The sequence below is a fragment of the Salvelinus sp. IW2-2015 genome, linkage group LG33, assembly GCF_002910315.2.
Source record: "Salvelinus sp. IW2-2015 linkage group LG33, ASM291031v2, whole genome shotgun sequence".
In the NCBI taxonomy this organism is placed as follows: Eukaryota; Metazoa; Chordata; class Actinopteri; order Salmoniformes; family Salmonidae; genus Salvelinus; species Salvelinus sp. IW2-2015.
The window spans coordinates 22,357,029-22,373,256 of NC_036872.1; the positions used below are offsets into that span (position 1 = coordinate 22,357,029).

A 16,228-nucleotide genomic window follows, 5' to 3' on the forward strand; every position below is an offset into this window, starting at 1 on the left:
GTGGGTGGGCCAATGCCCACCCAGGCCCACCCATGGCTGTGCCCCTGCCCAGTCATGTGAAACCATAGATTAGGGCCTAATGAGTTAATTTCAATTGACTGATTCCCGTATATGAACTGTAATTCAGTAAAATCGTTGAAATTGAATTTATATTTTTGTTCAGTATAGACGAGAACAGACCGAGACAGTCGAGATACTGTACTCTGAGGTTCGGGCCTCCAGTACCCTAAGAAGCGGTATGCATCTCTCCTCGCTAAACTACCTGCTGTTGCCGCCACCAACGAAGAAGGTCGTTACCCATAGTGCTTTGCGTTGGAACTGGAAACAAAGTGTCTTTAGAACAACTTGTGCACGAGATTTATGGTTAAATGAATTCTGATTTAGTTTTTCGTATTTTATTTCGTTTTGGTGAGTATGTGTGGTGCCTGTAATATTTGTTATCGCTACTTTGATAGCTTGTGAATTTGCTAACTTTTGCTGGCTCGCTTGCCACAAAACACCATCCTGGCTTGCCTAATAAATCTGACTTTTATACCAATACTTGATATACAGTCAAACATAGCATTGCAAAATCGTCGAAGTGTTCCTTAAAAGCCAGAATGTAGAATAAAATTACATTTGAACTCAATCTAACTCAATTGTGCGGTAGCACCACCGGCCGCAAGATGTAGCTATTATGTATTTTATTCTACGTCGTTTGTCAATGTGCTCAGCCAGCAATACACTGGTGTCCCCCCATCGACCGGCTCGTACATAAAACATCCTCCATTTAGGCTGCAAATATGTCGTTTTTCTCCTTAACTTGATTTATTGCATTGTCGTTGGAAAAAAGGGGAAAATATGCGTACTACAAATGTTCGCAATTTTCCGATATTCTTGATGTTGCACACCGCGCGAGTCTGTTGTTTACTGCTGGCTAAATTCACACCGCAACATCAGGAATTAAGTTTTTCGGCAAGACAACGTCGATGCTGGACTTAAACTAGGCAAGTCAGTTAAGAACAAATTCTTATTTACAATGACGGCCTACCAAAAGGACAAATATATATAAAAATATAGGACAAAACACACGTCAGGAAGAGAGATCTAAGACAACATAGCATGGCAGCAACACCACATAACAACATGATACAAACGTTATTTGGCACGGACAACACATCACACGAAGCAGCCACAACTGTCAGTGTCCATGATTGAGTCATTGAATGAAGAGATGGAGATAAAACTGTCCAGTTGGAGTGTTTTTTGCAGCTCGTTCCAGTCGTTAGCATACTCAGTTAGCGAACTGAAAAGAGTACTGACCCATGGATGTATGTGCTTTGGGGACCTTTAGCAGAATCTGACCAGCAGAACGGGTGTTGTATATGGAGGATGAGGGCTGCAGTAGGTATCTCAGATGGCGGGAGTGAGGCCTAAGAGGGTTTTATAAATAAGCATCAGTCAGTGGGTCTTGCGACGGGTATACAGAGATGACCAGTTTACAGAGGTGTATAGTCTTATAGTTATGTGTCCTATAAGTAGCATTGGTGGCAAAGCTGCTGGCCGAATGGTAAAGAACGTCTAGCCGCTTGAGAGTACCATTACCTTCCAATACTATATTACCCTGTGGGTTGCCTGGAAACCCAAAATTGCATTGAATTCTACACCTGGCAGAAATGTGCAATTGAATCAGGAAAGTTTATGCTCAGGACCTCTACAAGCCAGAGTGTTGAATAAAATGATATTTAAACTTACTTTACCGGTTGTCCATGCGGTTGGTCCTTTTGCAGGTAGGAATGAGACAATATATCAACAGGGAAGTATAATCAAATCAACTATTCATAGTGTTGATAGTGCATTCAAATTGCTGTCACCCGAAGCATGTACACACGATAAATACATGCGTGCATACTTGCCGAGTTCTGCACATGCTTCAGGTGATAGAAATCTGAAAGCACTACCAGCACTTTGATAAGGTGACTTAATTCTACTTTCCTGTGGATATATAGTCTCGCATTCTTACCTTCGAGAGGACCAACAGCAAAAACAACTGGTAGAATATGTTTCGGCTAGGCTCACTGCGTGGGCACCTAGAGGTAACTAGGGGTCTAGGCGCTAACTGTGCAGTTGGTCCTTCATCCACTCGATTTTTTTTGACAAAATATCAACAAGAAAGTATTGTTTACCCGACTTTAGAGCGCCCGTACTGCCGTTGAAATTTAAATCACCTGGCAAAAGCATGTAAGCCCCTGCAGACGCTTTCTTCCGTCTTGTGTTCAGCAGCTGCCTTTGGTCAGAAGAAAACAAATCTTGACTGCCACACTTAGACCCATGTTTTGAAGACTGGTTAAGAACACTATCCTGTGGATATTTTGTCTCAAATTTCGACCAACTGAAGGACCCAACACCACAGACAATTAGCGGAATTCAAATGAAGTTTATTCAACATTCTGACTTGTAAAGGGACAGTTTGGAATTGTTGAACATAAATGTGCATGGTGTTTCCTACATAATTTGAAAGCATCACCAAGTTTCGTACTTACATCGTGGCTAGTAGTGCTGAGCGTTTAACCACCATTTTGGCGGGGGGTTATTAAACAACAAATTGACCAACGTCGGTTCAATTACTTGAATTCCATTCAGTTTTAGTTTTTTTTTGTGAGCCCAACGCTGTTTTCTAGAGTGAAATCAAATCATCCACGAGAGGAATCAAGGCAAGAAGAACTGAAGGGAATTGTAGTTTTCATTAAGGAACTATTCAACCTAGTCAGAGATCTTTTTATAATGATGAGATACTCATGTCTCCGCCCTAACAATCGTCGTTCCAAAGTTGGGAAGGCAGGTTGACAAGTTTAGCTCCAAAATAAACCCATAGAAATGCATTGGGATTATTTTGGACAGATTTTGGCAAGTGAAACCTCTCGCTTTGCCTCTTCCTTTCTGACCAAGTTCAGCGAAGAAACGTGGTTATTAACTACAATGGCCATTATCCATTGCACCTGTTCTTTCCGGCTTGCACAGAGACTAATAGACTGACTACACCACTCGCTTGCGCGAGTGTTGGAAAATAAATGTAGAAATCCATGTTATCTTTTTAGGGATAGGGGGCAGCATTTTCACTTTGGATGAATAGCGTGCCCAGAGTGAACTGCCTCCTACTCTGTCCCAGATGCTAATATATGCATATTATTATTAATATTGGATATAAAACACTCTGAAGTTTCTAAAACTGTTTGAATGATGTCTGTGAGTAAAACAGAACTCATATGGCAGGCAAAAACCTGAGAAAAAATCCTAACAGGAAGTGAGAATTCTGAGGCTGGTTGATTTTCAACTCATCGCCTATTGAAATCCCAGTAAGATATGGATCTGTTTGCACTTCCTACGCCTTCCACTAGATGTCAACAGTCTGTAGAACGTTGAATGAAGCCTCTACTGTGATGTGGGGCCGGATGGGAACTGTTTGAGTCAGTGGTCTGGCAGAGTGCCAGTTCCTGGTCACGCGCATTCCACATGATATCGACTTGCGTTCCAATACTTCTGTAGACACAAAGGAATTCTCTGGTTGGAACGTTATTGAATATTTATGATAACAACATCCTGAAGATTGATTCTCTACTTAGTTTGACAAGTTTATTCGACCTGTAATATAACATTTTGAAGTTTTCGTCCGACGTTCGCCTAGACCTGCGCGAGCGTTTGGACATGTGTACTAAACGTGCTAGCAAAAGTAGCTACTTGGACATAAGTAATGGACATTATCGAACAAAACAACAATTTATTGTGGAACTAGGATTCCTGGGAGTGCATTCTGATGAAGATCATCAAAGGTAAGGGAATATTTATGATGTAATTTTGTATTTCTGTTGACTCCAACATGGTGGAGAAATGTTGTTTATATCTGAGCGCCGTCTCAGATTATTGCATGGTGTGCTTTTTCCGTAAAGTTTTTTTGAAATCTGACACAATCTGACACTGCATTAAGAACAAGTGTATCTTTAATTATATGTAAAACATGTATCTTTCATCAAAGTTTATGATGAGTATTTCTGTTATTTGATGTGGCTCTCTGCAATTTCTCCGGATATTTTGGAGGCATTTCTGAACATGGCGCCAATGTAAACTGAGATTTTTGGATATAAATATGCACATTATCGAACAAAACATACATGTATTGTGTAACATGATGTCCTATGAGTGTCATCTGATGAAGATCATCAAAGGTTAGTGATTCATTTTATCTCTATTTCTGCTTTTTGTGACTCCTATCTTTGGCTGGGAAAATGGCTGTGTGTTTTTTGGACTTGACGGTGATCTAACATAATCATATGTTGTGTTTTCGCTGTAAAACCTTTTTTAAATCGGACACGATGGGTAGATTAACAAGATGTTTATCTTTCATTTGCTGTATTGGACTTGTTAATGTGTGAAAGTCACATATTTAAAAAATATATTTTTGAATTTCCCGCGCTGCCTTTTCAGCGGAATGTTGTCAAGGGTTCCGCTAGCGGAACGCATGTCCTCGAAAGGTTATTCAATTATTGCACCCACACTGCTTGCGCGCGCCAACGAGTGTCTGCGTTGCCCAGGGCTAAAATAGAAGTCATTCCTATATCTGACGCAGATCGCGCTGCAAGTCCTGCCTCTCCCATCTCCTCATTGGTTTATAGAAGCAGGTACCCACGTGCCATCTCCTCATTGGTTATACCCATGTGGGTGATTGAAAGACGAACTTTGTTGCTGGTCGTCGTGGTAATACTATGAAAGTTTAGATGTCAATCACCATATAAGTTCAAAGATGAAAAYGCCTGGAAGGAAGAGAGATGACTAGAAACGATTCGGTTGCCCGTTTTATGTGTGGATTAATTGTCGGAGTAGAGAACCTTTGGGCATATCAGGGGAAATAACAACTCAATGTTTATATCCCAGGACAAATTAGCTAGCAACAGCAAGCTAGCTAAATAGGACAAATTAGCTAGCAAGTGCAAGCTAGCTAGCTAAATTGCCATAAATGTTTAAGGCTTTTCGACCTGTCCCCAAATTAATGTAATTGGTTCAGAGTTTGTTTTGATATTTTATCCTGCGTGTCGTGATCGTGTTTGGTGTGGGGGGACAAAATAAATGTATGCATGATGGCGCACGCACTCCACCGGTTTGGGTTCTGTGTAATACATGGTTACACCTGCTACATTAGGTTTGATACACACAGACCGCATGAGAGAGGAATGTACACAACACAACGATGAGAAGAATAGACACAGTTTGTGAAAGTATGCCTTATCTACTTTGAAAAACGAGTACAATTATTTAGTCAGACTGCTCTGCAGCATACTTAGGTAGTCAAGTCTAGCTAAATAGGATGACTAAAGACAGTACAGAGATAAAGTTAGATGGTTGTCTGGCTGCAACTGCCTGAGCTGAGATGAAGACTTTAAGGAATTAAAAATAATAAAGTCATAAGTAATACCATAATATATGGTCACTTATGATTAACATTTGTTGAACTTTGGTAAATGGCTATTTATGTGAAATGCATTAGTAACAAATAAAATAAAATGTTATTTGTCACATACATATGGTTAGCAGATGTTAATGCGAGTGTAGCGAAATGCTTGTGCTTCTAGTTCCGACAGTGCAGTAATATCTTACAATTCCCCACAACAACCTAATACTTACAAATCTAAAGGGGTGAATGAGAATATGTACATAAGTATATGGATAAGCGACGYCCAAGCTGCATAGGCAAGGTGCAATAGATGGTATAAAATACAGTTTATACATGTGATATGAGTAATGTAAGATATGTAAACATTATTTAGAGTGGCATTGTATTTGTTACCGGTCTGTTTCCATACCAAAAACCTGCTATAGTGTCCTAGACTAGTCTGACGTTGACCAGCCATGTCTGAGGCCCTGAAGAAGCGCAAGTCGAAGGTTCTCCGCAGCGAGATGGGCACACCGGAGGTGAAACGTGGCCGCGGAGAGGGGGACCAGGTGAGCACTGGAGAGGAGAGGGGTGGACAGCAGGTACAGTGGAGGAAGGGAGGGGGGTAGGGGTCAAGGTGGGAACTGTAGAGAGGAGGGAGCATTACCGAAATGGACTACTTTGGTGTGTGTGTGTGTGTGTATTCAGGATGTACGTGTGTATAGTGAGGAGGTGGAGCTGGATGGCAGGGACCCAGAGGAGGACTACCAGCAATATAAACTAACATGTGAAGCTCTGGCCCAACTGATGAACGATATCCAGGAGCTGAAAGCCAACGGCGCCAAGGATGGGGTAAGAAGCATACACACACCAGGGTTTTTGTTAGCCATCGGCTTTTGGCCGATAAAATGTCATAAAAGCCAATAAAAAAAAATGTAGCCGGCCACATTGTCTGGAGCTACCTATCATCAGTGGTGGGCCGTCAGGGCCAGCAAGGCCTTCTCTGCTGGCTTAAACATCATCAGAATATATATATTTTTTAAATAGTAGTGCGTGCACGTCTTTTGATTGGATTACCAATATTGAGAGGCAGGTCCTATGGGCAGGTCTATGCAGAACCTCAGAACTAGGAAACTGAATTTGATAAACAAATTAATTCGCGTACTACTAAGCTGTTTTTTCAACCCACAATGGCGGAAGGAGGAGAAGATATCGATTTGGTCGAGGATATAATTATAACGCCATTCTCAAGATGAACTTTTCAAGAAAAGTTGTAAGGAGAGGTCGCCCGACGCCGACGCTACAAAGCCTGTCACAGGCGGGAAAGGGGTTCGTTCGCCACTTTCAAAGTTCCAACTACGAGCGCTATCAATGGCTCACAGGCTCCGAGAAGCACTGCAAACTGTACTGCTGGGAATGCCTATTATTTGCAAGTGATCGATTTGGTGTTTGGAGCCACACTGGCTTTGCAAACMTGAGTTGTCTAACCAAGGCAGCAACGAGACACCAAAGTACGGCTGGGCACTTACAAGCAATGGTGCTTTTGAAAACTTTTGGGGACACCCGAGTGGATCTACAGCTCAACGAACAAGCGCGCAGGGCAACGGAGCTGCACAATGAAAAGGTGGAGAAAAATAGGGAAATATTGAAAAGACTCATTGATTGTGTCATGTTTTTGGGTAAACACTGTTTACCCAAAAATGTCAATTTTTGTCAATTTCAAGGTGACACAACGCCTGGTTATACTGCGTCTCTGTCTAAATGTATAGTGTCTAGAGCCATGGCATCATAATGATGGTAATAAGAGGTGGATTAATTCGGGTGGGACTGTGTAGGACCTCACTGAAGGCCCAGGCCCACGGCACGCCACTGCCTATCATACCCCCGGATCTTGCGCTTAAGCACCATTCTCTCACTCCTTGGCGTTGCCAACTGCCTTACATGCGTGCGTGCACCTGCTGCTGAGGAAAGACAGAGAGGAGCCTTGGCCTACGCTACTGTTGATTGCGAAGAGGGAGGCCTTTTTCATTGATGTAAAGCGAAAGTTAGAGAGTATGCCTATGTTGAATAGCGTAGAAGGGGCATGTCCTCGTTAGCGGGGCCAAATGTAGGCTACTGTGCAACTCTATTCCGGTAGGAACTTTCATTTATAAAAACATTTGTATTGATAATTAATTAGTTTTAGCATTATTATTGTATGTCGTTGTTGTCGTAGGCCTATTTATTAATATAAACCAGTTCTTTAAATATTCAAAATGTGTTAAGTTTAAGATGGGTGTTAAGTAGGCTTGTTGTAAAATAGATACAGTGGCTTGTGAAAGTATTCACCCCCCTTGGCATTTTTCCTATTTTGTTGCCTTACAACATGGAATTAAAATTGATTTTGGGGGGGGGGTTTGTATCATTTGATTTACACAACATGCCTACCACTTTGAAGATGCTAAATATGTTTTTATTGTGAAACAAACAAGAAATAAGACAAAAAAACTGAACTTGAACGTGCATAACTATTCACCCCCCCAAAGTCAATACTTAGTAGAGCCACCTTTTGCAGTAATTACAGCTGCAAGTCTCTTGGGGTATGCCTCTATAAGCTTGGCACATCTAGCCACTGGGATTTTTGCCCATTCATCAAGGCAAAACCGCTCCAGCTGCTTCAAGTTGGATGGGTTCTGCTGGTGTACAGCAATATTTAAGTCATACCACAGATTRTCAATTGGATTGAGMTRTGGGCTTTGACAAGGCCATTCCAAGACCTTTAAATGTTTCCCCTTAAACCACTCAAGTGTTGCTTTAACAGTATACTTAGGGTCATTGTCCTGCTGGAAGGTGAACCTCCGTCCCAGTCTCAAATCTCTGGAAGACTGAAACAGATTTCCCTCAAGAATTTCCCTGTATTTAGCTCCATCCATCATTCCTTCAATTCTGACCAGTTTCCCAGTCCCTGCCGATTAAAAAAAATAAAGAAATAACATCCCCACAGCATGATGCTGCCACCACCATGCTTAACTGTGGGGATGGTGTTCTCGGGTTGATGAGAGGTGTTGTGTTTGCGCCAGACATAGCGTTTTCCTTGATGACCAAAAAGCTCAATTTTAGTCTCATCTGACCAGAGTACCTTCTTCCATATGTTTGGGGAGTCTCCCACATGCCTTTTGGCAAACACCAAACATGTTTGCTTATTTTTTTTCTTTAAGCAATGGCTTTTTTCTGGCCACTCTTCTGTAAATGGTCCCGTAAATGGTCCCGTGTGGCTCAGTTGGTAGAGCATGGCGCTTGCAACGCCAGGGTTGTGGGTTCATTCCCCACGGGGGGACCAGGATGAATATGTATGAACTTTCCAATTTGTAAGTCGCTCTGGATAAGAGCGTCTGCTAAATGACTTAAATGTAAATGTAAATGTAAAGCCCGGCTCTGTGGAGTGTACAGCTTAAAGTGGTCCTATTGACAGATACTCCAATCTCCGCTGTGGAGCTTTGCAGCTCCTTCAGGGTTATTTTTGGTCTCTTTGTTGCCTCTCTGATTAATGCCCTCCTTGCTGCGTCTGTGCGTTTTGGTGGATGGCCCTCTCTTGGCAGGTTTGTTATGGTGCCAAATTCTTTCCATTTTTTAATAATGGATTTAATGGTGCTCCGTGGGATGTTCAAAGTTTCGGATATTTATTTTATAACCCAACCCTGATCTGTACTTCACAACTTTGTCCCTGACCTGTTTTGGAGAGCTCCTTGATCTTCATATTGCCCCTTGCTTAGTGGTGTTGCAGACTCTCGGCCTTTCAGAACAGGTTTATGAACTCAGCAAAAAAGAAACATCCTTTTTCAGGACCCTGTCTTTCAAAGATCATTCGTAAAAATCCAAATAAATTCACAGATCTTCATTGTAAAGGGTTTAAACACTGTTTCCCATGCTTGTTCAATGAACCATAAAATTTCATGAACATGCACCTGTGGAACGGTCGTTAAGACACTAACAGCTTATAGACGGTAGGCAATTAAGGTCACAGTTATGAACTTAGGACACTAAAGAGGCCTTTCTACTGACTCTGAAAAACACCAAAAGAAAGATGTCTAGGGTCCCTGCTCATCTGCATGAATGTGCCTTAGGCAAGCTGCAAGAAGGCATGAGGGCTGCAGATGTGGCTAGGGCAATAATTGCAATGTCTGTACTGTGAGACGCCTAAGACAGTGCTACAGGGAGACAGGACGGACAGCTGATCGTCCCCGTAGTGGCAGACCATGTGTAACAACACCTGCACAGGATCGGTACATCCAAACATCACACCTGCGGGACAGGTACAGGACGACAACAACCACTGCCCGAGTTACACGAGGAACGCACAATCCCTCCATCAGTGCTCAGACTGTCCGCAAAAGGCTGAGAGAGGCTGGACTGAGGGCTTGTAGGCCTGTTGTAAGGCAGGTCCTCACCAGACATCACCGGCAACAATGTTGCCTATGGGCACAAACCACTGTCGCTGGACAGACAGGACTGGCAAAGTACTCTTCACTGACGAGTCGCGGTTTTGTCTCACCAGGGGGATGGTCGGATTCGCGTTTTATCGTTGAAGGAATGAGCGTTACACCGAGGCCTGTACTCTGGAGCGGGATCGATTTGGAGGTGGAGGGTCCGTCATGGTCTGGGGCGTCATCGGACTGAGCTTGTTGTCATTGCAGGCAATCTCAACGCTGTGCGTTACAGGGAAGACATCCTCCTCCCTCATGTGGTACCCTTCCTGCAGGCTCATCTTGACATGACCCTCCAGCATGACAATGCCATACTGCTCGTTCTGTGTGTGATTTCCTGCAAGACAGGAATGTCAGTGTTCTGCCATGGCCAGTGAAGAGCCCGGATCGCAATCCTTTTGAGCACATCTGGGACCTGTTAGATCAGAGGGTAAGGGCAAGAGCCATTCCCCCAGAAGTGTCTTGGAACTTGCAGGTGCCTTGGTGGAAGAGTGGGGTGACATCTCACAGCAAGAACTGGCAAATCTGGTGCAGTCCATGAGGAGGAGATACACTGCAGTACTTAATGAGGCTGGTGGCCACACCAGATACTGACTTAAACTTTTGGTTTTGACCCCCCCTTTGTTCAGGGACATATTATTCAATTTCTGTTAGTCACATGTCTGTGAAACTTGTTCAGTTTATGTCTGTTGTTGAATCTTGTTATGTTCATACAAATATTTACACATGTTAAGTTTGCTGAAAATAAATGCAGTTGACAGTGAGAGGACGTTTCTTTTGTTGCTGAGTTCATATACTGAGATCATGTGACACTTAGATTACACACAGGTGGACTTTATTTAACTAATTATGTGACTTCTTACATGAAATCCAAATAACAATCTATTTAAATTACAGGTTGGAATGCAACACAATAGTAAAAACGCCAAGGGGGATGAATACTTTTGCAAGGCACTGTATCATTAGCTTGTTGCTCTCATTTATTGGGTACGGTAGGCACTAGTCTTTCTTGATAATTGCTGCAATATAGCCTGTTCAAAACTTTGTGAAGGTTTAAACTAGTTCGGAAGTGTTTTATTTTCCTTCTGTTGATCCATTTTCTTTGGCCAAATTAACTCTGTTGTGTTTACCACAATATAATATCCTGCTTGTATTTTCCATATAAACAATGACTTCATTTTGATATTACCCTAATAATGTTTAGAAACCTTTTTGAAGGTTTGGTGTGGCTATTAGCCTATTATCCTGTAGGCCGATGATATGAAGGCAGTGTGCATTGGCGCTCCGACTGACTCCAACATAGAGCTGGGACGATAAACCTAAAATTATCGAGACCGATCACTTTAATCGCAGACATTTTGCAGATATTGTTCGTTACGATAAGTAGCCTATACTAGAGAGATGTGAAGATTGAAATTGAGTTTGCTAATATGCGTGTTTGTTAATGTGAAAATGAATGGTTACAACCATCAAACTAGTAGTACTAGTTTAAAGCAGAGTTTCCCAAACTCTGGCCTGATGCCATATGGATTTTTGTCCATATTGCCCAGCTCTACTCCGACAGTTAAACTTGAGGTGAGGAAGAATGTTTTAGGCCTACCAGAGTAACTCCTATCATTTACAATATAATGCTTTAAGAATGAACCTCCTTCTGTACGGCTATATCTGTTAAGCAGACCGAAGCACCGCCTCAATGCGTTATATGGTGAATGCTGCAGAAGAAGCAAACTCCTTCATATGTGACTCTTTCGTCCGCGCGCACAGACATGGCTGGCTGTTTAAACCTGTCTGAAAACAGCCTATACTATATCTTTGCCTATAAAAAATCTGAGTTGCATGCAATTGAACAAGTCACAGGAAGCATGCGCTCCTTTCGTTGCCTTCCTTGTAGAAAGAATAAAACAGGATTGGGCAGATTATTTGAAACATTTACTAGCCTAATCCGTAAACCTACTAATACATTTATGAATAAATTAAAAACATGCACAAATGTTTCYAAGAAACAAATATTTACACATGTTAAGTTTGCTGAAAATAAATGCAGTTGACAGTGAGAGGACGTTTCTTTTTTTGCTGAGTTCATATACTGAGATCATGTGACACTTAGATTACACACAGGTGGACTTTATTTAACTAATTATGTGACTTTTTACATGAAATCCAAATAACAATCTATTTAAATTACATTTACGGATTAGGCTTCGGTCTGCTTAACAGATATAGCCGTACAGAAGGAGGTTCATTCTTAAAGCATTATATTGTAAATGATAGGAGTTACTCTGGTAGGCCTAAAACATTCTTCCTCACCTCAAGTTTAACTGTTTGTTTTTGTTTTACCTGGTAATAATTCATTTTCTTCAATTGGCCATAGAATCTAATTATCAATAGTAAAACTAGGCCTATGATATTTCATTAATGTAGACTCAGACAGAATATGTTGGATAGGAATTGCCTTTAGCAAGGCATTGCGGCTGGTTCTGGCCGATCCCCTCGAACTTGTCAGCAGCACGCCGAATTGCTCCATCAATTGGAGGAGTTTTAGGCTACTAGTGATTGGCACCAATATGTGAAGTCTGACTTTAGCATATTACCAGTTGCATTTTTTCAATATGAAAATACTGAATGCGACTGACCTGCACACGTAGGAAAGTATCCAGATGACTGTGTGCTGATTGACCAGAAGGCTAGGTGTGAATGTTCTGAAAGATGAATTCCCTAAATTGATGTTGGTCATCTGCAAGGATGTTTGGAAAGGGATTCGTTTTTTTCTTTCATTCAATTGAGTAGTTTTTATTCTGGTTGTGAGGACTAAACTGATATATCGCACTTGTCTGCCAAATGTTTAGGTGTCCACATAATATTTCAATTGAGTAAGTGTGATCATAATAGTTATTTTAGCGATCCACAGTAGCCGTCCTTGCTAATGAAAAGCCCATCCCACTGACGTGAGCTGCTGAACAGCGCACTGGCACTCATTTATGGATGAGAAAGTGAACTTGCCTTCTCCAAAACATTTTAAATGTAGGCCATTCATATGAAATATGTGCGCTGTACTTTGTTTTAAGCATAATTATATTCTAATCAGTTCTTGTTTTTTGGCTCTAACTGCGAACAGCACCTGTCAAACTCAGTAATGTCTCTGAAAACACAGGGATGTTGGATTTTTGCAAAAAACAGTACGTTATTCTGGCAGGAATTATCTCCCGCCATGTAAAAATTGAAATGGCAGGGCCTCCAGAGTGGTCACAGCGGTCTAAGGCACTGTATCGCAGTGCTAGAGGCGTCACCACAGACCCGGGTTCGATCCCAGACTGTGTCGCAGCCAGCCGCGACCGGGAGGCCCATGAAACGGCGCACAATTGGCCCAGCGTCGTTCGGGTTCGATAAGGGTTTGGTCAGTCAAACTTGTTTCATTATTTATTCCAACATTTATACTGGATATGTGTGCCAATAAAGTTCAACATTCACATTTTGCATCTATTTCTGTCAAGTCTACGCATACAATTTGATGCAATCATTAGATAAATCAAACCTATGCAATGCAACACAATGCTCAAGGCAAACGCAGCGTTCCATTGGAAATGAATGTACTTCTGGTGTACCAAAACGCAATGATGCTGTCTGTCTCATTGAGGCATTACTTGACAAAAAGTAGAGCTGCGTGGGTGGACCGTCTAATGGGTTACGCACCCAATGCATATGGATGACCGGTAAATTTCTCAAATGTCCGATAAATGTAAATCTTCCCAGTTGCTTGTCTGGCGACAAATTTTCCTGATGGGAAACCTTGACACAGACGCTACTCAGTGTTAAAAGAGAGTTGTTGCTCTAACCCCCATGTTGTCTGCCCTTCCCTCCAGTGTGCTGAGGTAGAGCAGAAGAGGATGCAGAGCTGTATCCACTTTATGAGTCTGAAGAAACTCAACCGCCTGGCTCACATGAGACTGAAGAGGGGGAGAGACCAGACACATGAGGTACACACACATATATATATATATATATCTCCTCTATACACACACACGGCAAAATAAGTTATTGACTCCTCACCTCTCTTCCTGCAGGGCAAGCAGAGAGTAGATGTGTTGCACCTGCAGCTCCAGAACCTGCTCTATGAGGTCATGCACCTGCAGAAGGAGATCAGCAAGTGTCTGGAGTTCAAGTCAGTACCACTGAGAGAGGGGGTTCTATTTCGCATTTGTCTAGGAATGAGAAGCTTAGAGTTTTGAGGCACAATGTCGAACGTTAATAGTATATTTTCAAAGTTGATGTTGTGTGTGTGTGTGTGTCCAGGTCAAAGCATGAGGAGATAGATCTTGTGAGTGTAGATGAGTTCTACCAGGAGGCCCCCCCTGAGGTATCCCGCACCCCCCTCACCAAGGACGACACCCACCAACTCACGCTGGCCAGGCTGGACTGGGAACTGGAGCAGAGGAAGAGGTGCCACACACACTGAGAAACCTTTCTTGCTCTGTAGGTTAGCTGAGCAGTACATGAGCTCTCAGCGTGTGTGTGGTTGTGTGTGTGTGTGTGTGTGTGGGTGTGGTGTGTGGTTGTGTTGAGTGTGAGTGTGTGTGTGTTGTGGTGTGTGTGGTGTTGTGTGTGTGTTGTGTGTGTGTGTGGTGTGTGTGTGTGTGTGTGTGTGTGTGTGTGTGTGTGTGTGTGTGTGTGTGTGTGTGTGTGTGTGTGTGTGTGTGTGTGTGTGTGTGTGTGTGTGTGTGTGTGTGTGTGTAGGCTGGCTGAGCAGTAAAGGAGTCTCTGTCCAGTAAGGAGAAGATCCAGAAAGGCATTGAGGTGAAGAAGGAACACCTGAGTTCTCTACAGCCTGGACTCAACGCTATCATGCAGGTAACATACACTCTTTGTAACTCACACTCATGTGACCTTCCAGGCCTGAAGCCTAAACCTGTCCCCTTCCCCAGGCATCCCTCCCAGTCCAGGAGTATCTCTCCATGCCGTTTGAACAGACCCAGAGACAGACAGAGATCGCCCGCCATCTTCCCCCTTCTCTCTATGTCCTACTGGTACAGGCCAGTGCTTACGGACAGGCCTGCGGTGAGTGTTGTGTGTGTTCCCTTAAATTTGTGAACACGACTGTGTGCCAGACGTTTTTTAAATTGTCACATTATCCATTTTGATGAGGACATGCGGTTTTTATGCGTTTTGTGTGTGTTTCAGATAAGAGCCTGAGTGTGTCCATCAGTGGAGACGTGGACGAGGCCAAAGCTCTGTCTAAACCTCCAGAGGACTCCCAGGGTAAGACTGCAGCACACCTGCCCGGCTGCATGTTAATGACCCTATATTATGTGTGCGTGTGAGTGTTCGACAGGGCAGTGATTAAACAGAGAAACGTGTGTGTGTGTATTTTGACTGTGTGTATCTAAGTGTGTGTCATTTGATTGTCTCTCCTCTCTAGATGATGATTCTGGTGATTCTGATGCAGAGGAGGAGCAGGAGAAAACGGTGAGTGTGAGAGTGTCCCACACCATGCTGCCACTAGAGGCCCCTGTAATACCACACACACACGTGTCAGGGTCAACGAGTTCACCTCTCCTATACCCAACCCAACCCTCCTACCTACACACATTTTAAATTGCCTATTGTTATTATTTATTTATTGATTGATTGATATTTCTGCTGAAAGCAACGGTCTGTGGTTGCCTGGTCACATTACTGCTGCTCTGCGTCACCTCAGCTGCAACTCCTTTTCACCCCTCCTCCCTCCCTTCCCGCCAGCTAGTCCTTCTCTTTCCCTGTGAAATATGTATGATCTGATTGTCTCTATTGAATACTCCTCCTATCATCTTAATGACAGATGATCACTTATAGATTTCTTCCCAAGTGGCACCCTATTCCCTATATCAAGGGTTCCCAAACTTTTTCACTCAGGCCCCCCTTCCAGCATTGATGAACATCCTGTGACGTCTATTTCTATGGAAACAAACACTGTTCAWGACACATTGTTTACACCCCTCATGTTAGCGGAAATTTAAAAAAATATTATATTTTTAAAAAATCTTGCATTTCTAAACATTTTGCCATGTCTAATGTGTATTCTTGTGACATTTGAGTGACTCCAACATTACCACAAAAAACCTAGCTAAAAAACATTATCTGACATGGGCTAGTTGATCTGGACATTTCTGACTAGTTATAAATGGTTCTTTAAGGTATGCAACTGATGATGAACTACCCAATTTCAAAATTGCAACTTGTGCATTCTACTATTACAACTTTCATAAGTAAGTTGAAAGCCAGACTCTAAACTCTGAAAGCCAGAGTTCCCCCAAAAATGTAAGTGTGTGTGTGTGTGTGTGTGTGTGTGTGTGTGTGTGTGTGTGTGTGTGTGTGTGTGTGTGTGTGT

The 16,228-nt window shown here is 42.6% G+C and overlaps 1 protein-coding gene across 1 annotated transcript in view; it reads left to right on the plus strand.

The window, feature by feature from the left end:
* The first annotated feature begins 283 nt into the window (after positions 1 to 283).
* LOC111958165 (THO complex subunit 5 homolog) overlaps positions 284 to 16,228 on the plus strand; it is a 37,632-nt gene continuing 21,687 nt past the window's right edge. The window contains exons 1-11 of the mRNA XM_070437087.1: positions 284 to 408; positions 5,851 to 5,973; positions 6,113 to 6,256; positions 13,728 to 13,841; positions 13,929 to 14,026; positions 14,158 to 14,304; positions 14,342 to 14,370; positions 14,612 to 14,712; positions 14,787 to 14,919; positions 15,043 to 15,120; positions 15,281 to 15,448. Coding sequence (XP_070293188.1) covers positions 5,881 to 5,973; positions 6,113 to 6,256; positions 13,728 to 13,841; positions 13,929 to 14,026; positions 14,158 to 14,304; positions 14,342 to 14,370; positions 14,612 to 14,712; positions 14,787 to 14,919; positions 15,043 to 15,120; positions 15,281 to 15,448 — 1,105 coding nt within the window. The 5' untranslated portion in view covers positions 284 to 408; positions 5,851 to 5,880. The remainder of the gene's footprint in view (positions 409 to 5,850; positions 5,974 to 6,112; positions 6,257 to 13,727; positions 13,842 to 13,928; positions 14,027 to 14,157; positions 14,305 to 14,341; positions 14,371 to 14,611; positions 14,713 to 14,786; positions 14,920 to 15,042; positions 15,121 to 15,280; positions 15,449 to 16,228) is intronic.